Source organism: Cucurbita pepo, chromosome LG20 (genome assembly GCF_002806865.2).
Source record: "Cucurbita pepo subsp. pepo cultivar mu-cu-16 chromosome LG20, ASM280686v2, whole genome shotgun sequence".
In the NCBI taxonomy this organism is placed as follows: Eukaryota; Viridiplantae; Streptophyta; class Magnoliopsida; order Cucurbitales; family Cucurbitaceae; genus Cucurbita; species Cucurbita pepo.
Genome location: NC_036657.1, coordinates 399,948 through 427,863, shown reverse-complemented (window position 1 = coordinate 427,863; position 27,916 = coordinate 399,948). Strand labels below are relative to the sequence as shown.

Here is a 27,916-nt window from a genome sequence, read left to right as displayed (position 1 = left end):
TGAGTTTAGTATCATCAGCTGCAGCCATTTCAGGGATATAGCTACTTGAACAAGGTAGAGAGGATTCAATTCAATGGAGTTTTTATTTTTCCTTCCCCCAATATCTGTATGGTAAGCAAAATTCCCCTGTTTTTCTGTATGGAAGAGAGTACTGACAAGCTCACATGCACATGTAGACAGCTCTTGACCCACTCCAATACCCATTCCCACATGGAATTTGTGAGATGGGGAGCTCAGGAACGTCTGACCCACATTCTCTCTCTCTCCCTCTTTCTCTCTCTGTCGCTTCTCTTATTTCGCTCCTCTAAAAAAATCCCAAGAAGAAAGAGAAAAACCTTTTTTCCTTGCAACCCTCAATTGGGTTGTGCTTACATTTGTTCTTGGAAGATTGTTTTTCACACCTGTTCATAAATCCTCTGTTTCTTCCCTCGCCATTCGTCGTTGACCTTAACCCATTGGCTCCCTCTCTTAGTGAATTCTTCTTCGTTGCTGCTACGAATCAAGATTTGGGAAATTCATGAGGAACCCAGAATGGAATTTTGGGATTTGGGTGGAAGTTTTTGTGGGATTGGGAACTTACATCGCGAGCTGAGCTGTAAATTGCACTGTTTCTGAAGCTGTACATATAAACCCGAGAAGGGATTTTATTTGAGTGGAGAATCTCTTTGTAGCATTTTATTTCAGGCTTTAAAAGTTCTTTATTCTTCTTCCCTTTTGGTCTTTGGACCATATACGGCTCAGTCGAATATGGGGGAATGAGATTTGATTCCTTATGCAGAAAGGTGTGTGTCTTTTTAGTGATAGAAGGGTTCTTTGAGATGGGTTTCTTTCTGGGTTGAAGAAGAACTGGTTAGAATATCCATTGCACTAGCCATTAGATTGTTGAATAGCCTTAGATAAGAGGGGTTTTTTGTTTTTGTTTATTGATATATCGAACCTTAAGATGGCTGCAAAGCTTCTGCATTCTTTAGCTGATGAAAATCCAGATCTGCAGAAGCAATTAGGATGCATGACTGGGATTTTGCAGCTGTTTGATCGTCAGCATATACTGGATGGAAGACATATGAAGCACAAGCGCCTCCCTCCTGGTATTTCCCTATCTGAATCTGCTTTATTGTCTCATAGTTTTGGATGTTTTGATCACTTTGATGCATCTTGTTAGAATTGAAGTTTGTGTTTCCTTTTGGCTCTCTCTGCTGTTTGTCTAATGTGTTAACATCACTGTTTTATGAATACCTCTGTGATTGGTACTCTTCATACATATGTGTCTAATCCAATGATGATCCTTTGAGCTTATATGATTGAAATTCGGATAGATTACATCTGTTTGAGCCACTCCGGAGGAGTTTCACAGTGTAACAGACCAAATCCACCTAATCTAGATGAGTACCAGTTTCATTGTGTAACTCCAAAAGACGCGTTTTAAAACCTTGAAGGGAAGCCTAGAAGGGAAACTTCAAAGAGGACAACATCTGCTAGCGGTAGGCTTGGGTTGTTACAAATGGTATCAGACCCAAGCATTGGTCGGAGTAGGCTAGACTATCTCCATAGTAGACGCCAAAAAAGACAATATCTACTGGCTGTAGACTTGGACTGTTACACATAGTCATTTAATCCGGTTATTACTTATAAATCCTTTGGCAATCTTGTTTTCCTGTCATTTTGTGGAGCATTTGGCTTGAGCTGAATAGTATAATCTTTCGAGGAGCGGAAAGGTCCAGTAAGAAGTTTCGAGAGGCGATTAGATTTAACTCGTCTTTGTAGGTGTTTGTGGTATGCAAACTGATAGCATGCCAATTTATTTGCAATCTTGTCTACTGCAGGCACTTCTCATCTAGATATTGGTAGCACAGGAAAAGAGTACAATGTCTTACAGAGAGATGCTACGGTAAGTCTCCGAATGACCATTTGTTTAAGCGGATTAGTTTACGAACTTATAATTATGCTTAAGCGTTTTATGTTACGGTATTGGAGTTTTCCTGGATCTTAATCTATGAAATCGTGTTCTTGCAGATCGTGTCCCTAAATGAGAGTTTCAATGAGAAACAAAGGTTTAATAAAGAATTATCAAGAGCTTCTTTCTCTTCTTGCTCATCTTCCTTATCCTCTAGTGAGTACAACAAAACAGCTCCATCGCAAGCTTCGTCATTCGATCAGATACTCTTATCAAGAACGCCCTCAAGGGATTCTGTAGCAAACCAGTCAAATACCTCTCCTCGAGTCGGGAAGCAACATCTTGATCTTCGAGATGTTGTGAAGGATTCTATGTATAGAGAAGCCAGAACGTTATCAGTCAAAACGCCTTCTAATGAGGAACTACTGAGTCGTTCTATGAAGCATAGAGACTCTCCAAGGCCTTCACAGCTATCCCAATCTGCAGATGGGGCTTGTAAGGTTGATACAAATTGGAAACAAAAGATGCCTATTGATCTAAAGGAGTCTCTTCTAGTTCTTGCTAAGCTTCGAGATGCACCATGGTATTATAATGAAGCCATAGAGCACGAACGACCGTTTCATGAAGTGAAAAATGGATCTTCGCCATCATTCTCGAGAGATGCTCCTCGGTTTTCTTGTGATGGGAGAGAGGTTGATCGATTGTGCTTCGAATCACGAGATACCATTCGATCAGCTCCAAAATTTAAAGACTTTCCAAGACTCTCATTGGACAGCAGGGAGAGTTCAATTCAGGATTCCAAATCTGTGTCAAACTCTATTAGACTTTCAAAGAACTTGCACGGTAGCGACCCTTCTGATCCTCCAAAACCGTCAGGATCTCGAAAGCATCCTCCTAGTGTCGTGGCTAAGTTAATGGGATTAGAAGCACTTCCAGGTTCACCTTTGGCTAGTGATACTCAAGTTAAAGGTGACCCTTTTGTTAGCTCATTGGATGGCACAAGCTCTATCAGGCCAATTAGAACTTATGACTCTCCTCGGAACACATTGAAAGGCCCGACTTCACCACGATGGAAGAATCCTGATTTAGTCATGAAACCTATACCAAATTCGAAGTTTCCGGTAGAAGTTGCGCCATGGAGGCAGCCAGATGGAGGTCGAGCCTCTCACAAACCTACTCTAAAGCATGCTAAAGGATTAGCTGCATCGTCTGACCACTTTCCTTCTGTTTATAGCGAAATCGAGAAAAGATTGGAAGACTTGGAGTTTAAACATTCAGGGAAAGATCTTAGAGCACTAAAACAGATCCTTGATGCTATGCAACCAAAGGGGCTTTTGGATACTAGAAATGAGGAGGAACCTAACAACAGTGGAACTCAAAGAGACAACGAACCAAAACGGGAAAGCGCTAGCGTTAATTCTAGGTTGATCAACGAACAAAGTCGGAAAAAGAACCAAAAGGCTGCAACAACTAGCAGGCCTGATTCTTCTAGGTGTAGGGAATCTCCTATTGTAATCATGAAACCAGCAAAACTTGTAGAAAAATCTGGAATTCCAGCTTCATCTGTTATTCGAATCGACGGCCTTCCTGGTTTCCCCAAGCTTGAGAAAGCTTCACATGGCAAAAGGAACACCAATGGTAGCCGAGCAATTAAAGATACGTCGCCTGAAACTAGTCACAAGGACTCCGGGGCGAGTTCCACCAAAAAGAAAGACAATGCAAAAAATGTAAGACCAACGCATTCGTCTTCAAAGCCTCAACAAAACACCATTAGTTCAATAAAAACCTCAGGGTCTGTGAGCCCAAGACTGCAACAGAAGAAGGTTGAGCAAGACAAACGATCTCGACCACCAACTCCTCCATCCGACACAAGTAAAACTAGATGGAAATCCAACCGAAAAGGAACCGATTCAGGTTCTCCCGTTGGAAAACCGAGAGTGAAACCTTCCCATGTCTGCCAAATGGATGACCAATCGAGTGAAATAAGCAACGAGTCGAGAACTTTGAGTAACCAGGGTGATGACATATCTCAACTATCTGATAGTAATTTATCCTTGGACTCAAAGACAGATATTGAAGTCACCAGCAGTGAGCTTCCTTCTGACATAAATGGCAGCCATATTTTACAAATGAAGACTTCAAAGGACTCGGATTCTCGCTTAACGGAAAACGTTGGTGACTTTTTTCATTTTATTTTCCCCTCTACTTAGATTGTTTCAGAACTCAAATTTGAGATTTTCATTTTGTGACTTGCAGGCAGAACTTGCTACACCTGCTCCTGAACATCCTAGTCCGATCTCCATTCTCGATGCTTCTATATATAGAGACAACGAACCGTCCCCGTCTCCGTCTCCTGTTAAGCAGACAAAAACCCTCAAAGGTGATCAAATCTATCACCAAAAACAACAATCCTTTTTGATGATCAATCATGATAGGAAGCTTCAATTTAGTCCCTTCTAATACTGTTTGATGCATACATTTCAGGCAATAGGGAGTTGGGCTCTGCAAATTGTGGTGAATATCAATGGAGTGCCACAGATAACAGTGTGGAGCCTGGTCTTAGCACAGAAATCAACCGCAAGAAATTGCAAAACATTGACAACTTGGTTCAGAAGCTCAGGCGCCTGAACTCTCACTATGATGAAGCAAAAACAGATTACATTGCATCATTATGTGAGAATACTGACCCAGATAACAGATACATATCTGAAATATTGTTGGCTTCTGGCCTCTTACTTCGGGACCTCGGCTCGGGCTTGGCAACGTTTCAACTCCATCCATCTGGTCATCCAATCAACCCCGAGTTGTTCTTCGTTTTGGAACAAACCAAGACAGGCAGTTTGCTAAGAAAAGATGACTGCAGCTCTCATAAAGTTACAGATTCAAAACTGAGCCAGGAAAAAGCTCACCGTAAACTCATTTTTGATGTTGTTAATGAGTTTCTTGGCAGGAAGTTGTCTGTTGTTGCTGCATCAACTGAGCCTTGGACAACATCCAGAAAACTAGCAACTAAAACTCTTAGTGCTCAAAAGCTTTTGAAGGAGCTATGTTCCGAAATAGAACAGCTTCAAACTAAGAAACCCGAATGCAACTTCGAAGACGAGGACGATGGTTTGAAAAACATCTTAAAGGAGGATGTGATGCAAAGATCTGAGAGTTGGACTGATTTCTATGGCGACATCTCCAACGTCGTCTTAGACGCTGAAAGATTGATCTTCAAAGATTTAGTCGACGAAATCGTGTATGTTGGGGCTGCTCATTCACGCGCCAAGTCAGGCAGACGAAGACAGTTGTTTACCTGATTTATAGTTTCTTCTTTACCTTTCATAGTGATGAAACTTCCATTTTTTCTATAATATATCATTGTGACTGGGAATTAAGAAGTGTTGTAAAGATGGTTACAAGCTTTCAAACCATGAACATTCTTGTTATGAATCAATATATGAAAAGATCTGAATGATTCTGAAAGTTGGTTCTGAAATGCTAAATTTATGTTTTAGTCCCAATCTTAGGATATTTTCCCAATTTATTTCCTATGCTTGTTATTTATTTCAATTAAAATGATATTGTTGACAATACTATTTATAACACATCAACAAGAAAGACTTAATTGTTCGTCTTGCGACTAAAAAATATTTTTGAATTAAAATACTCGGCAAATTTCATGAAAATTTAATTAGTATTTTTGAAAAGTCATCTCAAACACACCATTAATTTCCACCGTTAGGAAGGTAAGAAGAAACTTCGGGTGGCACCGTCATTGGACGGAACAGCAACTGCTCAGAAGGCGAGGAAAATGAAGCTGGATTGGCCTGATCCATTAATGGGAATGGAAAGCTTGGAGGGTCAAAATGGCAACAGTTTTCAGTCATGGCGTTGGTTTGAAGCTGAAGAGCAGAAAAAGAAGCATGGTTGGGTGAAGGAGACAACTTCTGAAGCAAAAGCATCCCAGTTTCTTCATGTTTGGCCTTCGCTGTAGCATCTGCAATATCAAGATGATGAAGAAACGAGGCATTTGGGTCAAAATCTTTTGGAAAATGGAGTGGTGGAAGCTTATCAATATCAAATCTTGTGACATCAATCAGCCAGTCTATGACTTTGCTGGGTTGGCTGAGGCCAAGTCTGTTCTGCAAATCATAAAGTTGAATAGCAGTGGGAGCTGAAAGCCTAATCCTTCTGTCTCGTAAGCCCTTCATTGTGCAAACTTTGCTGTGCCTGTCTTTTCCTCCAAACAAAGGAGAAACTCTAAAAATTCTTGGATTGCCTCTAAGAAATGGCCCTTGCCTTGAAGGCCCCTTCTTCCTTTTGCCCTCCATTTGTTTTGCTTCAACATGAACGCCCTCTTGCTTCAATTTTGAGATCATATTATTTACTCTTCCTGTCATTTCTTCAAAACAGAGCTTATAGAATAAAATGATACAAAAATGATCTGTAAGTTCCCTTTTCTTCGAATCAGATGGCTTTCAGGATTACAACAAACCCATATCAGATAAGAGAGAGAACACAAATTAGCAGCAAAGTGAAGGATTCGACAATTGCATACGAGGGGAGAAGGGAGAATGAATAAAGAAGAATTGTTTGTTTAACATTGAGAACTAGGCATCATATTACTAATGAGTATTTATTTGCTTGCATTGATATGATGGCTAAAAGTCAACAAGAGAATTAAAAGCTTTATTAATTAGGGTTCGTAAAGAGGTGTAGAAGAGAGCCCTTATACGGAAGATAAAATAGGGTAGGAAAATTTAGAGTCATTTGAGAGTGACTTCAGAGTATATTATAGCTTGTTTCAAAGGTAAAGGTGAATTGTGTGGTAATGGACATGCTACGTGAATAGATGAAGGACCAATTATATCGCCATAGACTTATTAAGATACCTCAATTTTGGCTTAGTTTTAAAAAATCAAATGGGTTATTAAAGGAAACTAAATTCTACAATAATAGATTTGGATTTATAAGATGAGATTTCAAAAATAAATAAAATAACCTTAAAATTATGCTATTGGTTCCTAAACACGCCTCCTCCTCCTTACCCCAAGGAAGGTATCAAACACGGTTGTGGTTCATCCACTACCCCTCTCCTTACAATAACATGATTCTTTATTCATATGACCAGGGGATTAAAATCCAAGCCTTGTTATTGTTGCAGTCAAAGACAAATAACACAGCTCAGGATATAACAATACTGATATGCAAGAAAATGTCCTAAAATTCAGGAGCAATGGAAGTGTTTCCTGGTGCAACATTGTTGCAAATGGTTGTGTAGTACAAGCACATAACATTGCAAAAGAAACAAAAAAATTGAAAGAGTTCGAGGAGATGTACTTTATTGACGCCAAATCCCATGTCTTGTCTTGAGGTATAGGCTAGGCGTACAAACAACTATATCTAAAAAACCCACTCTCAGGTTAACAAAGACAGGCAGAGTAGAAGAATACAAGCTGGAGAGAACATTTCCCAGAGCACAACGAACCTGGTAAAAATTCTGAAGTTAATAATGGTCATTTACAGGAACTTGCAATCAAAATTGACAATTATTAGACAATAAAACAACTGGGATCAGAATGCAACGGAATAACAGCAACAAAAATCGCAGAAGACTGGGTAACAAGAGGAAAGAATCCATAATGCAGCAAGCAGGTCATGGAAATATTATAGAAACCCACCAAACCTGATGAAAACAAGGACAACTTATTTATGTCAGAAAACTAGCACACACTATCACCATTTTACTTCATAAAATTAATTCACTAGACCGCATTTATGTTCTTAATGATATAAAAATATTAATATCAAGTTGTCCTTTTTTCTAGGAAACAGTCTGTAACCCTTCATTGATATGATGAAATGGGAGATAAAAGAAGTTCCAATCCAATGTTAATAACTACAAAAATCTCCTCCACTGATTTGCGAAGGGATGATAAGAATATAACTAGCGAAGTGCCATTTTATCCAATGTTAATAACTACAAAAATCTCCTCCATTGATTAGCGAGGAGGTGATAAGAATATAACTAGCAAAGTGCCATTTTATCCAATGTTAATAACTACAAAAATCTCCTCCATTGATTAGCGAGGGGATGATAAGAATATAACTAGCAAAGTGCCATTTTATGAAACTGAAGCTTATGTCTTATGTTAATCTGCATTTAAAGATATTTAAAAACTAAGACGAGAAAAGAAAAACCATTCTCCACCATCCAAAAGAAATGCAATTACATTGAACCAACAGATTTTACAGAGAACCTCAGCATAATGAAGACCAAGAGAATGGAGGGCAAAAGGAAGAAGGGGCCTTCAAGGCAAGAGAATGGTTCTTCCCTCAGAATTGACCGATGTGTTACTAGTACTCATACCGACTATAGTGCTGGAATATCGAACTTCACGCCTCGTGATGGTCTTATAAACTCTTGATCGTATCATGAGTGTAGTTAAGGGTACCATGCTTTTTGACTTGAGATCCTTCTCATTTATACTCACAAATTCACGCAATATTCATTCACATGATCATGAGCTAGGCCTATCCCTAAGTCATGGTTTTGTGTACCCATCAAAAGGTGTTTTATTCTAATTTGGGGGTTAGTATAGGCACTTCCTAGGCTACACCCTAGGTTTACTCGTAAGATTTTCTTAGTTATTGGTCCTATCTGAACCTCCAGCCCTCGAAATATTCTTAAGCTCTTTAGGTCTCCGGGTTAGTCCTTTCTGCTAGTCTCTTTCATCATCATATCTCTAAGTCTTCGAGGCACAACCTCAGTATCAATCTCATAGGGTTCATGCATGTTAAGGCTCAACCAACTCTAAGGTGCAGCTGTGGACCCCTGCCGCTCGTGGTAGGTTCACCAAAAGAAAACTAACTGGCAAACTTTCTAATAGTCCCCACAGAGCACAAATCATAGATCATAAAACATCATATCCCAGTTCTATGGTTATTCGAACCCCTGACAATCGAGTCATGTTTACGATTAGGGGCCAGTTGGCGAACCCCTAACCGTCCCCGTATAACCGCATAACTCACATGCATGAACAATAGTCGTAACCAACTCGTAAAATACAACTGTGGACCTCTATTGCTCGTGACAGGCTCACTACAGGAAGCTAATTGGCAAACTTCACCTTAGTCCGCACCGGGTACAGTCATAAGTCATAAAATATCATAGGCCAGTTCTATGGTTATCCAGACCCCTAACAATTGGGTTAGGTTCACAATAAGAGGTTAGTTGGCAAACCCCTAACCGTCCCCGTATAACTGCATACACCACAAACAGATGGAATAGAGACATAGCATAGCGATCTAAACATGGATACCTAGTCATAGATTTCAGTTCATAGGACAATGCGTATAGAGCTTTCACATGCACTACAAAAGTCTGCATACGTCGTTTTTAGTAACTTAAGTCTTGTTGTAGAGGCAGCGGCTCGTACTTGATGACGTGCAATTGTGACAGTGGTATACTTTCTAAGTGTGGACATGTGGAACACATTGTGGACAACAGTGAGCGTCAATGGTAAGGCTAGCCTTCTCGCCACCAGCCCATGCGTTCCAAGATCTCAAATGTCCAATAAACAACGGCTAAACTTTCCTCTCTTCCCAACTCATTACCCCTCTCATAGGAGCAACTTTAAGGAATACATCATCTCCTATTTCAAATTCGAGTTCCTTCCTTCCGATGTTCGCATATTTCTTCTACAATTTCAACACAAGGGAGTATCCATGTTCTGCTCTATGAACACTGGAAAACTGTGTCATTCTCCTTATCTCCTCTAAGTACCTTCATGTCCACTTGTCTCTTAAATAGGTGGATTTCCTTGTATGAAGTGTGCCAACTTCACTAGTCTGTCAATGGTAACCTACATCACTGTGCAATGTTCCCTTGTCTTTGGCAGGCTTAAAATAGAATCTATTGCCATGTCCTCCCACTTCCACTTTGGGATGCTCGAGGGCTGCGATAATTTTGAGGGTCTTTATTTTGTTGTCTTAACTTGCTGATAAGTCAAACATCGATTCACAAACTCTACTAACAACTACATATGTCATACCAATACGATAATTTCCCTTCTCTATCACACCTACTAGTGAAAATTTATTCTTGTGTCGTATTCCTCTCAATACTTGTCCTCATGCAACACCCTTCTCAAGCGTGATCCAAGATTCGTCCCAAATTCCCCCCTTTTGTTGCTTCGTGAATCAGCAAGGACGTTCCTTCACAATTGGCTGAAATGCCTCATAGATGGAATATCATCAGCTTATCTCTCCACACCTCTTATGGTGTACTTATTATTGGTTCTTCTCTCAGAATTGACCGATGTGTTACTAGCACTCATACCGACTATAGTGCTGGAATATCGAACTTCACGTCTCGTGATGGTCTTATAAACTCTTGATCGTATCACAAGTCTAGTGAAGGGTTCCATGATTTTTGACTAGAGATCCTTCTCATTTATACTCACAAATTCACGCAATATTCATTCACATGATAGCTCATTGGACCACAAAGAATTTCTGAACATCACACTGCCTGCCTGGCAATAAATAGCCAAACGTCTATACAGAACAGGAACAGTGCATCCACAAAGAATTTCTATAACTTCACTTGTGACTATCCAAATTAATTAAGAAAGGCTATTAGTTGTTCAACCTGTCTTTTCCTCTTTTTCTCTCTCTCTCTATCTCTTTCTCTTTTTTGCTTTTTTGAAAAGGAGTGATTATTACTGGTTTTCCGGTAGAGAACAAATATTCAAAGTTGTATCTCTTCCCGTGTTCTATATTGGTAGTGCATAAACAGCCTAGACCTAGTTTATACTTAAATCCCTAAGAGCAGAAAATGGGACAAAGAAATTGTCCAAGAGTCAGAAACCATGGCTAGGGATAAAACAGGATAGCACATTGGATTTACGCAGCAAAAGTAGCGGGTTTCACTTATCCTAAGAACTTCAAGAAACGCGTGACATACAACTATAGCAGCCTTTTATTCAATATAAGTTGTATGTATCATATGACATTTCCAAAGAACAACCAAGGAATGAAAGCCATATCCTAAAAGATCAAAATTCAAAAACAAAAAGCTATAAAGCCAAAATCACTTCCTAGATCTTTAAGGTTCTGCTTATATTATGAACCAGAAATTGGACTAGCCATCGGATCCACCGTTTATTAAGGGGCAATGCCATCTGCATTGACAATGATCCGAAAATAACCTATGTCATTTTAAACAAAAGGAATGACTAGTACACCAACAGCAAACGCACAACTTACGCAATTGACAGACTACTGACTTGTGCAAAGAAGATGAATCAGACTACCTTTACGAGTGCGTGGGGTAAGCCAAGAACAGAACAGCAATATAATGCATGAGGTATTGATAAATTCAACTTCATACCCTAAGATGCCTTTAGCATTCGATCAATGACCAACGAGATCCCAAACCAAAAACCTAAATCCAAAGATCACCACATACGTAATCGGTTGTTGAACGGGGAGAAAATGAAACATAAAAGACTTACCTTACTACTTTTGATAACCACCTCCACGGGCATTTATATCCTCCTCGATCGCGGCAGTCAGATAAACTTTGGGGAAATCAGCAGGGTCGAACTTCGTCTCCTTCATCATCTTCTCGACGTCAGGTTTCTTGAGGATGGTGCGTCGAATTGGAGGGCGATTGCGACGCTGGTCGCGGGTGTAATACTTAATATCAAAGACGGTCTCGGGATTGGAGGTAGGGACAATCGCTTTCTCCTTCGTACTGGCGGGGCAAACGATCCTGTACTCTATGGCACTCGGGACGGCCAATTTGTACTCTGGATCTGCACACGGGCCGGTGATCTCCCAAGGCTTCTTGATGTAGCGCTTTAGGGTTTGGAAGAAGGAGGAAGAAGCTTTGGCCATGGTGAACGGTAGCGAAGCTGAGCGGAGCAACCCAAAAATTCTTCCGACGAAAAAACGAAACTTTTAAAGATACCCAATAAATTTTGTGAAACGCTTTTCTAATTTTTTTACGACCGAAAGATCCTAGCCAAAACCCAACTGTGCTTTTTTTTCTTTTTTTTTTTTAATTATTATTATTTATTTATGAATTAGTAAAAAAAAATCTCACATTTTTATAATATATTTTTATTAATTATTAATGAAATTAGATGAAAGGTTAAACCCATTCTTTTAATATTTTTTAGAAAATTTTATTTTAATATATGATATCTAAGTAACGAGATCTTATCGTAGAATATACAATATGAAATGTCTTAGTCATCATGTGTCAAATCTGAATTATAAATTCATACATGAAACCGATCCAGGAGGGCTTCGGATTAACAGAAATACACATGATAAAGTATGAAATTTTTCTGCCATTTTAATCTGCTGGAAAATGATATATTCAATAATTGCAATATACAAAACGACGACGTCGAAGGAGAACGAAAGGTGGCACCTACAATTCATTCCCACGGCAGGAAAACTCCACAGCCGAAATTCAATTGGATCTCTGCAAATTGGACACCAAATTCGACGCAGCAAATGCCGCAGAGCCGCCCACGATTGAGACCAGAGCCACCGCCGCCTGCAACGCGATTTCCCAAACACTCTCCTCCGGCACCAAATACACGCACGAAGGCCCCAATAGCAACAGCCCCAAGCTCAGACTAAGTAGCGCCCCGGGAGTTCCCGGATCCGTCGCCGCCGATAAAATCCCCAATTCCTCAGCCTTCGACAGAAACCCTAATTTCTCAATCGACGACAGAGACAACCCGGCCTTCTCCGCCGCAGACAGCAGGCCAGCCTTCTCCGCCTTGCTCAGTAGCTTCAATTGCTCCACCCTCGTCAGTAGTTTAATCGGCGGCGAGGTCGAGAGCGAGATGCTACTCCTCGGTCCTTTCTCCCCGAGAGGGAACACCGTCGAGTTGACCTGCAGAATGCTGGCTCTTGAGTCTTGGATTTACAGAAATTGAGTTTATGCGACGACATTGAAGCGATTCAGAGGAATAAAAAGGAAATATGCAAGCGAGAAAGAGGAACCGACCTTCTTGGTGGAGGCGACGGTTTTAGCAGCAGAAGGTGGAGGTTTGTCGACGGCCATGGAGCGTAGATCAAGAGATTGTTTTCTTGAATTCGTTTTGGATGGATAGGAGTAGACGAACGAAGCTGCTCTGCTGCTGCCACAGAAAGAAGTGACCTCCATAGCTTAGCGTCTCTAGCCGGGGAGTGTGTATGAGCTCTGAAGAACGGCGATGGTTAGGGCTGAATCTGACTGAGAGAATTGCAGAGGCCTGCACCATGGACATGAGTGATGGAGAGGCAGCTGATTGGACTGGTTTTGAGGATTCAGATATTTGAATTTCCACGTGTTCTCATCTTACTGCTCCACGTGTTCTCATTTTTCGAAGATCGAATATACACCTTACGATTTTAATTTTTAATATTTTCCAATCAGTGGTGAATTTTTTAATGGTTTTCAACCATAAATTAAATAAAGTAAGGGTAAATTCGTAATCTTAGTCCACAAGGCCAATTCGTTGGCTCCCATGTCTCATCCAAGCCCAAAAACCTAAAACCCTAACGTTCTCATACGCCTTCCTCTCTGCAGTACGAGCGAAAATGGTTGACGCTTCGAGTTCAGTGAAGAAGGTGAAGAATTTTCTGTTTTCTGGAACGGCGAATTCGGTGGAGACTGTGAAATCCTTTTACAATTCTCAGGTTCATGACGAGGAAAAGTGGGCTTTGAACATGGTACTCTTTCGATCATTTTGATTTCGATTTTTCTTTTTCTTCCTTCTTAATCTGGATTTTTTTATGTCTCCCATAAAGTTCTAAGTTTGAGAAATATCCGTTTTAGTGCTCTATTTGGTAGCGGAGAGAGTTTGAGAAATCGTGAGATTTTTGTTCATATAGGGCGACATAATATAAAGTGTCGATCCTTTAATGGAAATGCGCATTTTAGAGTATGAAGCTAGTAGATTTAACTTTTTGTTTGTCTCAAACTGCGATCTTCTTCATTTTTTTTTTTTTTTTCTTTCTCATTTTTTAAACTGCGTAATTGAAAACAAAGATTCTTTTGGTTTTTGATCATTTCAAACGAGTGGTAGGTTTGCCGGTCTTTAGCACCTGTATAATATGCTTTGTAGGAGCTGGGAGGAATGAAGGGAGAGTTGAATGTAATGGATTTGGGTTGGTTCTCTGACATTTTCCTTCTCATTTGAATCGATGTTTTAACGCAAGCCAAGGCTCTTAACATTTTTAGCCTTGAGACTTGCCCCTTATTTGGGCTATTAGACTCATTCCATGATCATAACGCACTCAGGCTTAAAGTTCTTAATGCCTTGCGTAATGATTTGAAGAATGAAATTAATTTGTTCAATTCTTCTACAATATAAATGTTCCTCCGTGTGTAGAATGTTAATACATGAGTTGGGGCAATTTAACCTATTAGTAGATTTGTTACCTAAGATTTAACAACATTGAAGACAAAAAAATATATTGAATAATTCAATCCTTTAATTATAGTGGTGCAAAACTTGACGGATCATACAATTCTATGACTTGTATAATTCTTTCTTTCTTTTTCTATTTTATTACATATGAGGCTTGAGCCTATACCACCTCAAGGCCTATGAATCGCCTCTTCAAGGGGAAAGGCCTCGAGGCTACCCTTAGCCTAATGTTGATTCAAATTGAATAATTTGCAGAAAGTTCTATGATATGTTCTGTCTCTCTAAGTTTTGGGAAGAGTTGCCAATGCATGATAACGATCTTATCTCTTGTGCCTGTGGACATGCATCATTCCATCTTTTTTAACCTAAAACATAAAACTGAACATTATGGGGGTGTTTTTCCATATCCAATAAGCATCATGGCTTTAGCTACCGCTAAATTTGAAATTTGAATGCTTTGGCCTTAAGAAGAGGGATGAGTTCCTTGAACTGGGTTACAAAGGGAGTAGTTTTATGTCGATCCTTTTTTGCTGTAAACACTGACTTCGAAAGAGAAGTATCTTTGTCACTCTTGAAATCTCAGGCACCAACACACAACATTTCCTTGGTAAGGTTGTTTTGTATGGAACTGAATTTCAACTTCCTCTTTGCTTTTGCAGAAATTGCTTCGTGCTGCTGGAATGTTTGCAGGATCCATCCTTCTCATGCGGAATTATGGTGATCTTATGGCAATATGAGAGAGAGTTCACGAGAGGGCAGCAATTCTTATCTCATAACTTTTCTCTATTTCTGAGTTCGTTACAGCTCTATTCAATTTCAGATAGGAAGTTTCAATTTTGTTTCTCTTGGTAATGCTGGAACTGATGAGAATGTGTTCTCCCCTTTCCTCTTTGAAGTAGACCCTTTTTTAAACGTACTATTTGTCACCTAAATCAGTGGACAGATGAAATCTGAAATCCAAAACACTTGATTAAACCTTGAAAACTATTGCCTTCCTTCTTCCCTCCCTGCACTCAAAGAGATCAATTCTTTTTTTGCTTTCTCAGTATAATCTTTAAACCTTTATGGACTCTACTTTCATGTATAGATTATGAATATCCAAAGTATTTCAAGTATCATTAATGTTTCTTTGCAAGGATGGGTGTGTTTCAAGTCCTTAGAATAGCCGTTCTGCAAATCCATCATCCATCACAGCCTTGCTTTTAAAGGTGATTTTGTCACATTTAACGCAGTTTTAGAAGTATTTACAAAAAAATCATGAAAAGGGTAGAAAATTCAACACATGATTTACGAAATTCATAGATAGAAACAATCTCTATTTGGTCTTGTGAGAACAAGCAGGGAAACATGGGGTTAGTAGGAGAGACAAAAAGCAAGTTTGTCCATACAACTTGCTGCTGTTTGAAACCAAAGCAGGTAACCAAGCAAGTGGATTGCTTTAAACTTGTCTGTATCGGCCCACCCACCTATTCCCCTCTCATCGTCCTTTTCTTTTCCTCCACCAAAATGTTGCAAATCATACACTTCTTTTATTCTAAGGGTCTTTTTCAATACGATTTAGATGAAGATTCTGCGTCACAATTGTAAATGCAAATGTATTTCAAAGAAAATCAACAAGGACGATGACTAGTTTAAGCAAATGTATTTCAAAGAAAATCAACAAGGACGATGACTAGTTTAAGTGGGTAGAATATGTATTTCAAAGAAAATCAACAAGGACGATGACTAGTTTAAGTGGGTAGAATATTACAACCGTATTCCCCATCCTCTACGGCCACACATACATTTGTCTTTCTTGACCTTCATAGGGCCTGATAGGCACTCAAACAAATTTTTCATTTAAATTAATTTAGAAAAAAAATGCCAATAAATTTTCCTCATTAGAAAAAAAAAAAAAAAATCTTAATTTTCATTGTTTGCTACTCTCACGAAGCAGATGAGAATGAAATAATCACAAAATTTTATATATTCCTTTCTTTTCACCATCAATCATTAATTTAATAAAGATGATCAGTTGTAAACTTTTTTAAATTTAAAAAAAAAAAAAAAGAAAGAAAAAAAAAACAGTGCAGCCATGAGAATAATTTTATACATCACTGGCAAAAATAAAGTCATAGCCTTATGTTTAATCCAGTAAGCATAATTCTCCTTTTAAATAGATCGAGTCAAAGATATGGTTTAATTTATGTAATTAATCAAATTGCAGAATTGTAATCTTAGCTTAATCAACTTAATTAAATTGCACTAATCCAAGTTGATATTGAAGTTGCCACTTGATTTGATGCTAATTGATTGATTACCCATTATATTTAATTTAAATCAACTTGCTTCATAGTTTATTGTTTATTGTGGAGAATCCTATCATATCATACTCTATGTGTTTATTTTAATAATTACCAAAGTCTTCATGATTCCATCCTATGTGACCACTTTACCTTGTCTATGGATATATCTTATTAAATCTTTATACAAAATCCTCTTATAATATTATATTTTATCCTTCTTTTCTCCTCGTTGCAACTTGTCTTAATATTTAGAATATTGGATGGTCAAACTAAACGCTTTTCAAATTTTATATTCTTTTCTATGCATTTATTGCATACAGCTAAACGGTACTTACGTTTTAGAAAATCCAATTAAATAATTATGTCTTTAAAAACGCTCGTCATAGATTCATATTCAATATCCAATCAAAATCGAACATATGATTGACCTAATCACCATTTAAGTAGATGTCGCGTAGCTTATTAATTATCACGTGTTCGATTATCTAATTTGTTTGTTCCCTATTTATCCAATTAATAATCATTTTTCAAAATATTTAAAAAAATAGTTTTAAAGAATATTATGGACATAACGGTTTTTTTTTTACTAAGTAACCAATAAGGATGCAATGAAATTACCATTTTGTACCCGAAAAAAATCATTTTGATTATTGTACTTTAATCTTCATTTAATTTTCATAGTTAATTTAAGATTAAACTATACTAAAAATTCACTATTTATAATTTTTAGAGATTTAATAGATATTTTTAATTTTGAGAGAAATGTAATTGACTAAAGTAGACAATTTTAATAAAATGAACACAAAAATAAAAATTTAATTGACAATTAATTATGAATAAAAGGTGAGTTATGGAAAAAATTGGAAGTGGTCCACACTCGATAGTTGGCGCGTGTGAGACACCAGCCTGGTATGTTGTGACAAACCTGTCAGATAGGGGGGACAAATCAAGTTGATGCTTCGTCATTCCGTACGAGGCTTTTCTTGACACGTAGCATGCAAGTTGCCAAGTGGCAGCATGTGGTTCCCATTCTATCCCTTCCATAATAAGCCACGTGTGTCTTACTATATATAGATTTTTTTTTTTATTTTTTTTTTTAAATTTTCCTTGGTTTTCTTTTTTGACCTTGTAAATCACTCTCAACTTGCTTGTCGGGTCCCACTTCCACTCCTTACTGGGCCCCACTCCTCTCTCGTCCCCACGTCCAATCGAAATCACCACGTGGCGCCGCGATTATTTTCACCTGATTTCTCGCAATCGTCCGTTAAATTGAAACTAAACTGCGCCAAGTTGCAATTTTGCGCCCAAATCAAGAATACGTTAGAAACTAACGAAGAACGTTAAAGTTGATTTCTTTATCCCTCGCAAATCACGTTCAAAAAGAAGAAAAACAACAAATTTTCATAATTATTTTACCTTTTATTTTCTAAAAAGTTCTTTTTTTTTTTTTATTTACAAAAATCAGTATTTTTTTATATTAAATTATAAATTTATTCCTCTAATAAAACTTAACTGTGTGCTACTTTTATCTACTAAAATATAAATTTACGGAATATAATGCATAATTTCTGTTAAATAAATTATTTAAAAATAGAATAAAACAAAATATTCCTTGCTACCAAAACTAATTCCTACTTTATTTATTATTTTATTTATTTATTGGGGTTTTTTTAATTTAATTTGTTTGCAAATAAAAGAATAAAAATAATTGAATTAGATTTATGAAAAATATTTTGTAATTTTCTTTGGAAAAATAAAAAAGAAATTATGAGATTGTAAAATGTCCATGTGGATAGATAGCCAAATGGGGCTGGCATGTCTTCCTCAACTCTTGATACGGTCTATTTTAATGGATTTTCATGCTTCCTTTTATATAAATGTCCCTTTCAAAATCAATTTTTTTTTTTAATTAATTTTTATTCTATCAGATTTCATGCCCATTTCTTTTAGTACAAGATAAAATGAAAAAAAATAATTAAAATCCGTTATAAAAACATAACGGACTCGATCATAACTAACTTCGACGGTTTTATCATATAGTATCTACTAGTAATGAAATTAAATAGAATAATTTAATTTAAAAAATTAGAAGAATGATAAAATTAAAATGTAATGAATATTTTGATGTTTTGTAATTCTTATTTATTATTTAAAATATAATATTGATGAAGGGGCGCCGACGGGGGAAGAAAAAGAACAAGACAGCGCGTGGGGGGGGGGGGGTTNACGTGTCAGATAGAGGATCGAACAGAGTGTTTGGGGGCACAGTTCCCAAAATGCCCCTTTCTCTCTCTTTTAAATTCCGTCCCCACTAATTCTCAATTAAAAAACAGCCACCGTTTGATACGGCCACCCAAATTTCACGTTCTTCTTCCACTCCTTTTTGCCTTCCTTTTATTCAAATTGTTTTTATATATTTTTTTATTTTATTTTATGAAAATAAAAATTGTATCGGTTACTCAATGGATAAAAATCAAGTATCCATCCAAATACTAAGTTGTATTTTTAATAAAAATATTTATTTATTTATTTATTTTCTTACCCTTCCATTTTAATATATATCATTTTTAAATTTGAGTTAATTGAATTAAATAATTTAATCCAAATAAATTCATAATCTTAAATTTGGGTTAATCTAATTTTTTTATATAACCCCTCTAACTTTGAACCGTGGGTAAAAGAGTTGGATAATGACTTTTTTAATGTTGTCAAATAATTAAACAATGAAAATAGATGGTGAGTGTCTAATTGAATTTTTCGATCCAAGTCTACCGATTAGGACGGCTCAAGTGCATACATCATTGCAACGTCTACTTGACGACTATCATAAACGGCTCGAGTTGCACACAAAAGGAAAAAAAAAAAAAAAATACTAAAATTTGATTGAGGTGGATGAAATTGAACGTAGGGAGGGGTGTGTGGGAAGGGAAGTTGAATAAAAGATGAAAATGAGATAAGAGAGAGGGAAGGAGGAGGGAGGAAGAGAGGTGCCAGAAATTGGAGAAGGGGGAGAACATTACGGCTGGTTGCAGGTGGTGGGAGTGGGTGATTGGAGCCCCAACCTGCAACTTGAGAACACTCTCCTCGCCAGCGCCTGCGTTTCACTCTAACCGTACACGATGTGAACCCCTCACCACTGATCACCACGTGGACTCCTCCATGAAACCTCCCCTTACATTTTTCCCCTTATTTTCTGGGTTTCTCGTCTTCTCTCTTGCTTTTGATCCCCTATTTCAACACCCTCTTCTTCTCTCAGTTTTTCACACTTCTGCCTCCCTTCATTGTCTTGGGGTTTGGGTTTTCTGTGAAATCTTCAAATCGATCAGCCCTGTTTCTGATTTGATTTTCTGGTTTCTGGGTTTTTCTGGGTTTTTCTTCTTCTTGTTGTTTTTGTTGTTTTTGTTCAATGAGGGAAGCAGGTAGTGGATGTGCGGATGACCTGTCGCTGAGACTCTCACCGGAGATGAAAAGAGGAAGGGAGGTTTCTGATTCTGAACCGCCGGACCTTACTCTTAGGCTCTCTGTTGGTGGGGTTTCTAGTGCGAAGCCGAAGGAGAATTCCTTAACTCGATCCTCTTCGGTTATTGGAATGATTTCTCAGAACTCAGAGGCGTGGAAATGGGATATGCGGAGGCAGGCGGCTTCGTTTCTTTCCTTGTCGAGATCTTGCTCTCTTCCGGTCGAGACGGACGAGCTCAGTCGGATGAAGCTCAAGCAGTTTCAATTCTTCAGGAGGCTGGAGGCTAGAAAGAGGCTGGCGGAGCAGAGGTATGGCAGAGCAGTTGCGGCGGCGGAGGATGATAAGTTGGCCGTGGCGCCGCCATCGGCCTCTGAAATGGCTGCTTGGGCTGCCGCTTCTGCTGCAAAAAGTCCTGCCCTATGTCGTGCGATTGATAGGATCAAATCCAACCATGGAACCCTCTACCGGAGTTATACAATGGATGGTATACCCACTCACACTTTTCCTTCTTTAATTTCTTCTTTCAAAGCTTTTTAATCAGCTGATTTCAGCTCAGATGTTGTTGTTGTTGTTGTTGTTCTATGTTCTTCTTTAAATCGATCAATCTTCACCCTCTAAAGCAATTTACAGTTGAATTTGCTGGATGATTCATAAGCTGAAATGCATGGAAAAGGGAAGTATGAACACTTGATTATCTTAGTGATGATGTCTTAGCATGGAGCTGAAATCAACTATTTCCCTTTTGAGATGGAGAAAATGGTTCAAAACTCATCTTCAAGTGTTTGTTCATAGCTGATGCTACTTATCTTGCTAATAAACCTCTTATATGTATCCATGCAAGACTGATTTTGTTAATCCTTTCATAATCATTGAGTTTTTGCCTTTCAAATTGTCAAATGGGATTCTATTGCTCTCTTTACCTGAAGAACTGGATAATAACACTGAATTCTCTCGATCGAGTCGATATCGAACGATAATATCAGCTGCGTTTGATTTTCATTGACAGGATATGGAAGTGTGGGATCAACAAAGGGCTCATCCAGTTCTCAATCATCACTGGAATCAACTGAAAGAGAGCCAGTAGTGAACTCAAAAACAATGGCATCAAGAAAACTCGAGATGCCGCCACAGATGAACCCAGCGAAAAGAGCTAGAGTTTCCAATGGCTGGATGGGAGGGGAGAGAGGAATGGACGTGATGAGGATGATGCCGAGCGTGTCGACGATCGGGGAGGGGCCGAACGGGAGGAAGGTAGAAGGGTTCTTGTACAAGTACATGAGGGGACAAATCTGCATAGTGTGTGTGTGCCATGGAAGCTTTCTTACTCCTGCAGAGTTTGTGAGACATGCTGGTGGGAGGGAGGTGGCTAATCCCATGAAACACATCCATGTTTGCTGTACCTCATTTGCATTGTAAGTTTTCCATTTTGGTTGATTAATTACTCGTTCTAAAACAAACTTAAAAATGTTCTTCTTCTTCTTCTTCTTCTCATATATTCCCCTCTGGCTGTTTGGTTTCAGGGACAAGGGAAGAACACACCAAGAACATTGAGGTTCCCCACATCAACTTAATGAGATTATTGCTGTTTCCTTCTACCATTCTTGATGCACCTTCAAAACACAGCCACCCTTAAACCCTTTTTTATTACATGAATCCATGTGCTTTTAGTGATTCTTCATTCACACAGATATCAGCAATTGTCCACACAGATATCAGCAATACTCATTTCAAAACTTGTACTCTTTCTATCTTTACCCTAATACAAAAATGGGTTGTTTGTGAAATTATCTCCCATCCTTTTCTACTTTTAAATTATTAAGTGTGGATGTAATGAAGAAATTACGTGAGAAGATTCACAGTCGAAGCGAGGAAAAGAGCGTTTTATCTCGTTACAAGTGGACTTAATTTAAAATCTTATAATTTGGAATCATTCCCGAACTAAACAAACGAACAAACACGTTATGTATCGAAATGGAAAATTTTGTTTTTTTTTGTTCTATCTTCTTCCAAGTGTTGAAATCGAATCTAATCGAATCCAAAAGCGACAATTTACATAAATTTCTACTTACCGTAATTTATGACAAAATACTATTTTGATTCACGTACGTTAAGTTCGGTTCAATTTTGGTCTATGCATTTTTACCGATCCATCTTTAAATATGTATTTTTAATGAATCTTAAATTTAGGTTCCAATTTTTAAATATATGAACTTTTAAAAAAATACCAATAAATTTTATAAAATGTAATATTAACATATTTATTTTTATAAAAAAAAATTCTTATTATCAATATATGGACGAAAACATCCCAACTTTATACTGAACTCCTACAAATAAATACCAATAAAAAAAATTAGAAAAATCAAGAATATACAAATAAATTGAAAATTGATTGGAAATACAAAAATCTAATTTTGATTTATAACTTAAAAGTATGAAATTGTTTTAAAATATATTATTGAAATAAATAAAATAAGATGCATACAAACGAACCACGTGTCGAAACGTGGACATCTATAGGAAAGCGTTGAGTGTTAGTGTCCGCATCTTATAATAGCTCCTTGAAGCCCGCTTTTGCTTAATGATTGACTTACTGTAATCCAATCATTACTTGACACGTCACCACCTCCACAAGTACATGGACCCACTCCCTCGATTGGCTAATATCTAAACTAAACCCAAAAAAGGATCCAATGGCTTATTTGCCATCCATATGAAGAAAAAAAAGAATATATATATATATATATATACACACACACATGCATACATACATACAGATATACGTATATGTACGTATATGTATGTATGTATGTGCTAAAATTATCTGGTGTTTAATTAAAATTGGAAAATGAATTAAATTTAAACATAATCATGAAAACAAGAACAATCTCAAGCAGCCTGTAAGATCCGCAGTGTAATCGAACGGCTGAGATTTAGAATACAAAAGCCCTTATAAAAAGGTTCAACCGGAGAAGAGGTTCCGTCGGAAAAATTGGGGAAAACTTAAGGACGACGGAGAAGCAGAGATATGGCCGCCGTACTCTGTAAGCTTCAATCTCCGATACAATTTTTTGATGTTTTTAGTTATTCTGTCATGATCCTTAGCCATTTCCATTTGTATTTTCTGTTATTTTCCTTGGTATCGATTTTTTTATTTGGAGCTGGGATTTTTGGGGAACGAACGCTTGATTTGTGGGTCTCTTTTCTGGTTTTCCGTTCGTCTTCTTGTTGGATTTGGAAAGGAGAGATTTGGTAATTGAGTCAAAAGTTGAACCGTTTAGGGTGAAGTTGGTTTGTTTTTTTGTTTGTTTTGCTCCCGGTTTTGCTCCCTGATGAGCCATAATGAGTAGTCTACTTCATTTCTCATGCATTTGCCTCATGAGGCTCCTTGTTTTTAAATGATACCATGGCATTCTCATAATTACAGTAACGTCTGCATGGTTGGAAATGTAAAAAGGTAACTTCCTATGGATTTTTCTTACTCATATTGCCCTCTGGAAGACCAGACTTCTTACCTTTTCTAAAATTGTTACCCGTGTCTCTGCATTGAGGGTTCTGAGTTGGTGGCACTGCTGCATTTACAGAGCAGCTCATGCATGTTCTTATGGTCATATGTGATGAAAGAGTCTACATCTTTATGTATTAGATTCAAACTGTCTTGGTTGCTCCATCTATGGAAAGGAGGTTCAAATTTTGGAAAATAGTCCTTGAATTGGAATGTTGTTTCATGAAATGTAACTTCAAATGCCTATTAATCAACATTTGGTGCGTTGGTAATTGGACCCCATGGAACGCCACAGCTCTAAGTTCTTATGTCTTGCCTGGGGTGATATTGTCCAATTTGAGCATAAACTCTCGTGATTTTATTTTTGGTTTCCCCAAAATGTCTCATATCAATGGAGATAATGTTCCTTACTTACAAACTCATGATCTTCCTCTTAATTAGCCAATGTGGGACTACCCCTCTCAATAATTCTCAACAATCCTTCCCTTGAACAAAGTACACTATAGAGCCTTCCTTTTGGCCTCCTTTTGTGGAACTTTCCAACCGTCTCCCCTTAATTGAGGCTTGACTCCTTCTCTGGAGCCCTCGAACAAAGTACACTCTTTCTTTGATACTTGAGTCACCTTTGACTACACTTTCGAGATTCACTTCTATGTTTGACACTTACAGATTCTATTGACATGACTAAGTTAAGGGCATGACTTTGATACCATGTTAGAAACCACGACTTTCCGTAATGGTATGATATTGTCCACTTCGAGTATAGGCTCTCGTGGCTTTATTTTTTGTTTCCCCAAAAAGCCTCATACCAATGGAATTAGTGTTCCTTACTTATAAACCCATGATTTTTCTCTTAATTAGCCAATGTGGGACTACTCCTCTCAATAATTCTCAACAATCTTCCTCTCAAACAAAGTACACCATAGAGCCTTTCTTTTGGCCTCCTTCTGTGGAGCTTTCAAACAGCCTCCCCTTAGTCGAGGCTCGACTCCTTCTCTGGAGCCTTTGAACAAAGTACACTCTTTGTTCGATACTCGAGTCACCTTTGACTACACTTTCGAGACTCACAACTTCTATGTTTGACACTTACGGACTATTGACCTGACTAAGTTAAGGCATGACTTTGATACCATGTTAGAAACCACGACTCTCCACAATCGTATGATAGTGTCCACTTTGAGCATAAGCTCACATGACTTTATTTTTTGTTTCCCCAAAAGGTCTCATGCCAATAGAGATAGTGTTCCTTACTTATAAACCCTCCTAGTTAGCCAATGTGGGACTACTTCTCTCAATAATCCTCAACATGGAATTCCACAACTCCAAGTTCTTTACGTCCTGCCAGCACTATAGGATGGTCAGGTTTTCAATGCTTTATAATGTATGCTAAAGTTTTGACCATCAATTGATTATTGAATTTTGGTTTTTTTGATGCGGCAGGTTTCGCTATTCACGTGTTGGTTTTATTTCTTTTTGTTGGGTGTGCTGCAAGGCCTTTCTATCCACTTCATAGTAGGTTCCTTGAAGGAACTAGACAACCTCTTCAAACCACTCGTCCATATAATATTGCTCATCGAGGTTCAAATGGAGAATTTCCCGAAGAAACCCTTCCTGCATATAAGGTGGGCACATCTATTTCTATATCTATTCTTTCTAATATCTTGTTCACTTAACATTTGAAATTGTTGTGTCCATAATCACGCTCATAATAGTCAGCTCAAGGTTCAATAATGAATCATCTATTTCTTGGAAGATAGTGCAATTAGTGGAAGCAGGTCAAATGTTTTCATTTGCTTGGAACTGAGGCCCAATGAGCTGCTTGTTAGATTTTAAGAACATAGCATTACACATTACACATTACACATTAGTGAAGTTCCATGTTACACCCTGAAGCTTGTGGGTCCACTTCCTAAAAATATGAATACATGGGATTTGTAGGCACTGACCTCCTATGTTCTGTCCCCTGTTTTATCATATGATCTTGTGTCCGTTCTTGTGTAGAGTAGTTGAAATATGTGCTTCCTATACTCAATTTTCTTCTATGTTCCAATAATCTGGTTTTGACCGAGGACTTCTCCTTCAGAGAGCTATAGAAGAGGGTGCAGACTTCATCGAGACCGACATCTTATCTTCCAAAGATGGAGTTCTTATATGCTTCCATGATGTTACCCTTGATGAGACTACTGATGTTGGAAAATATAGAAAGTTTTCCAATCGTAAAAGAACATATGAAGTCCAAGGAGTTAACATCACTGGTTTTTTTACCGGTATGGTGGCTGTATATTCAATTTTATGCATACACATTTACAACTCTGTTTCTTATATTGCTTTAAATCTATTTTAGCATCCTTATAATACTACAATCTCATTTCATGGTGTTTCTAAGGGTTCTAAATGATTATATGCAGTTGATTTCACACTAAAAGAATTACAGTCATTGAGGGTGAAGCAGAGATTTCCTTATAGAGATCAACAATATAATGGTAGGAGATCTCTTCTTTTAGCAGCCTTCTCTTTGTGTGAGTTTATCAGTTTCCAAGCTCCATCAATTGTTATCTGATTGTTATTACTTCCCAAATGTACGACATAATAGTATTCTGGTTAGATTTGCACTAGTTTGAAAGACTAATGAGAAAATCTTTTACCTGACTTCTGGTGCCTCCTCGTTTTGCATGAGACTAATCAAGGCATGCTCTCTAAATGATGAACCCAGGAAAATTTTCAATTATAACTTTTGAGGACTTCATTGAAATTGCACTGCAAGCACCGAGAGTTGTTGGAATATACCCCGAGATTAAAAATCCAGTATTTATTAACCAGCGTGTAAGTTTTCTAATGCAAAAGCAAACACTTCCAAACAGTTTTGTATATTGCTTATTGATCTACTTCTGATGAGATAAACCCCAACGATGCAGTGTTTATAATACAATGGTGGCTTAATGATTCCTTTGAACCAAAACTTTTGAAGCCTAATACTTGAGTGGCAATGTGCACAGGTCATATGGGGAGATGGTAAGAGATTCGAGGACAAGTTTGTTGAGATTCTGAAAAAATATGGATACCAAGGTTCATATTTGTCAAAAAACTGGTTGAAACAACCTGTATTCATTCAATCATTTGCTCCAACATCCATAATACACATATCAAATCTTACAGACCTGCCCAAGATCCTATTGATCGATGATACTACAATTCCAACACAGGACACAAATCAGGTACTTCAAACCTTTCCCTTGAGCATTTTTCTTGTGTTTTTAGAAGTTCATCAATCAACCTAAGGTTCCAACTTCAGTCGAATGAGATAGGACGTTCTGTGGTTGCTGAATCTGCTCATTTTGGAGAGATTCTTGACAAATTTTCTCTGCTCATTTCATATTAATCTGAATAAGCTTCTTTGGTTCATGTGCAGACATATTGGGAAATTACTTCTGATAGCTACTTTGATTACATAAAGAATTATGTGGTTGGAATTGGACCCTGGAAGGATACTGTGGTTCCTGCAGTAAACAACTATATCCTAACACCTACGGATCTTGTTACCCGAGCACATGCCCATAACCTTCAGGTAAAACATACTTTTCTGTCAAATCCCTTACAACTCATATTCATAGATGGAATGTGGTTGGATGTCTTATTGGAATCGAATGCTAGTTGAATCTTATAAATGGTTAAAGTCCGACAGAGTTCACTTACGTATGAGGTCCCGTTTGAGAATCATTTTGTCTATAGTTTTCTATTTTATTACTTAGTTTTCAAAACTTAACTTGAAGTTGAAGTGGTATTTATAAACTTAATTTTCTAAAAACTAAATGGTTCTATGGTGCGATTTTCATTTTAGGTGCATCCATATACTTTTCGAAACGAGTATAACTTTATCCACTTCAACTTCCATCAAGATCCATATGAGGAATTTGATTACTGGATCAACACGATAGGCGTCGACGGGCTTTTCACCGACTTTACGGGCAGTCTCCATCATTTTAAGAACTGGACCTCTAATCTCCCTTCAGATGATTCGGGTGAACAGAGGGCCTCTGATTTATTGCAGAAAATTACCTTGATGGTAAATTCATTTAGAAGTCGTTAGGACAGACAATTCACAATGTACATAAGGTTGGGCTTATCCTGGCTTCATTTGGACCACAACATTGTAGAAATTTATTTTAAGGTCAGGCAAATAAAAGCATGACGTTTAAACCAGGATAGGATAGAATTGTGAATCAATAAAGAAAAGAAACACAGTTGGCTCTCTGAACTCAGCTCTTTATTTTGTTTGATGACTCTTCTTTATTCTAAAATATAACTGGATAGTTTCAGAATTCTTCAACTCTGCTTCAATTTTCATGG

The 27,916-nt window shown here is 37.8% G+C and overlaps 7 protein-coding genes across 8 annotated transcripts; 4 read left to right on the top strand and 3 right to left on the bottom strand.

Annotated features, from left to right (window-relative positions):
• The first annotated feature begins 77 nt into the window (after nt 1–77).
• On the top strand, nt 78–5,370 carry LOC111783028 (protein LONGIFOLIA 1-like). Its single transcript, XM_023663904.1, has 5 exons — nt 78–1,088; nt 1,824–1,888; nt 2,014–4,065; nt 4,151–4,274; nt 4,379–5,370. Exons 1-5 carry the CDS (start codon nt 944–946, stop codon nt 5,194–5,196), a joined length of 3,204 nt encoding a protein of 1,067 aa, XP_023519672.1. The 5' UTR covers nt 78–943; the 3' UTR covers nt 5,197–5,370.
• Nucleotides 5,371–5,456: 86 nt separating this feature from the next.
• Nucleotides 5,457–11,887, bottom strand: LOC111783290 (transcription factor TCP13-like). The gene is made up of 2 exons (XM_023664212.1): nt 11,398–11,887; nt 5,457–7,367 (listed from the first exon to the last, which is right to left on the bottom strand). Exon 2 carries the CDS (start codon nt 6,277–6,279, stop codon nt 5,605–5,607), a length of 675 nt encoding a protein of 224 aa, XP_023519980.1. The 5' UTR covers nt 6,280–7,367; nt 11,398–11,887; the 3' UTR covers nt 5,457–5,604.
• LOC111783486 lies at nt 11,402–11,782 on the bottom strand. Its single transcript, XM_023664418.1, has one exon. It carries the CDS (start codon nt 11,780–11,782, stop codon nt 11,402–11,404), a length of 381 nt encoding a protein of 126 aa, XP_023520186.1.
• A 260-nt stretch (nt 11,888–12,147) lies between the features above and the next one.
• LOC111783600 lies at nt 12,148–13,265 on the bottom strand. Its single transcript, XM_023664519.1, has 2 exons — nt 12,912–13,265; nt 12,148–12,797 (listed from the first exon to the last, which is right to left on the bottom strand). The coding sequence occupies exons 1-2, from the start codon at nt 13,068–13,070 to the stop codon at nt 12,366–12,368; spliced, it is 591 nt and encodes a 196-aa protein (XP_023520287.1). The 5' UTR covers nt 13,071–13,265; the 3' UTR covers nt 12,148–12,365.
• A 103-nt stretch (nt 13,266–13,368) lies between these two features.
• Nucleotides 13,369–15,303, top strand: LOC111783601 (mitochondrial import receptor subunit TOM5 homolog). The gene is made up of 2 exons (XM_023664520.1): nt 13,369–13,618; nt 14,979–15,303. The coding sequence occupies exons 1-2, from the start codon at nt 13,487–13,489 to the stop codon at nt 15,054–15,056; spliced, it is 210 nt and encodes a 69-aa protein (XP_023520288.1). The 5' UTR covers nt 13,369–13,486; the 3' UTR covers nt 15,057–15,303.
• A 4,221-nt stretch (nt 15,304–19,524) lies between these two features.
• Nucleotides 19,525–21,851, top strand: LOC111783124 (ninja-family protein AFP3-like). Of its 2 annotated transcripts, XM_023664010.1 has the most exons (3): nt 19,534–20,548; nt 21,071–21,476; nt 21,585–21,851. In XM_023664010.1, the coding sequence occupies exons 1-3, from the start codon at nt 20,011–20,013 to the stop codon at nt 21,613–21,615; spliced, it is 975 nt and encodes a 324-aa protein (XP_023519778.1). In that variant the 5' UTR covers nt 19,534–20,010; the 3' UTR covers nt 21,616–21,851. The 2 variants fall into 2 exon arrangements, with proteins under 2 accessions (XP_023519779.1, XP_023519778.1); XM_023664011.1 differs by lacking the exon at nt 21,585–21,851 and having other exon boundaries at nt 19,525–20,548; nt 21,071–21,480.
• Nucleotides 21,852–22,960: 1,109 nt separating this feature from the next.
• Nucleotides 22,961–27,824, top strand: LOC111783334 (glycerophosphodiester phosphodiesterase GDPD6). The gene is made up of 8 exons (XM_023664263.1): nt 22,961–23,108; nt 25,010–25,191; nt 25,653–25,836; nt 25,978–26,052; nt 26,283–26,392; nt 26,566–26,784; nt 26,979–27,134; nt 27,408–27,824. The coding sequence occupies exons 1-8, from the start codon at nt 23,093–23,095 to the stop codon at nt 27,654–27,656; spliced, it is 1,191 nt and encodes a 396-aa protein (XP_023520031.1). The 5' UTR covers nt 22,961–23,092; the 3' UTR covers nt 27,657–27,824.
• The last annotated feature ends 92 nt before the right edge of the window (nt 27,825–27,916 follow it).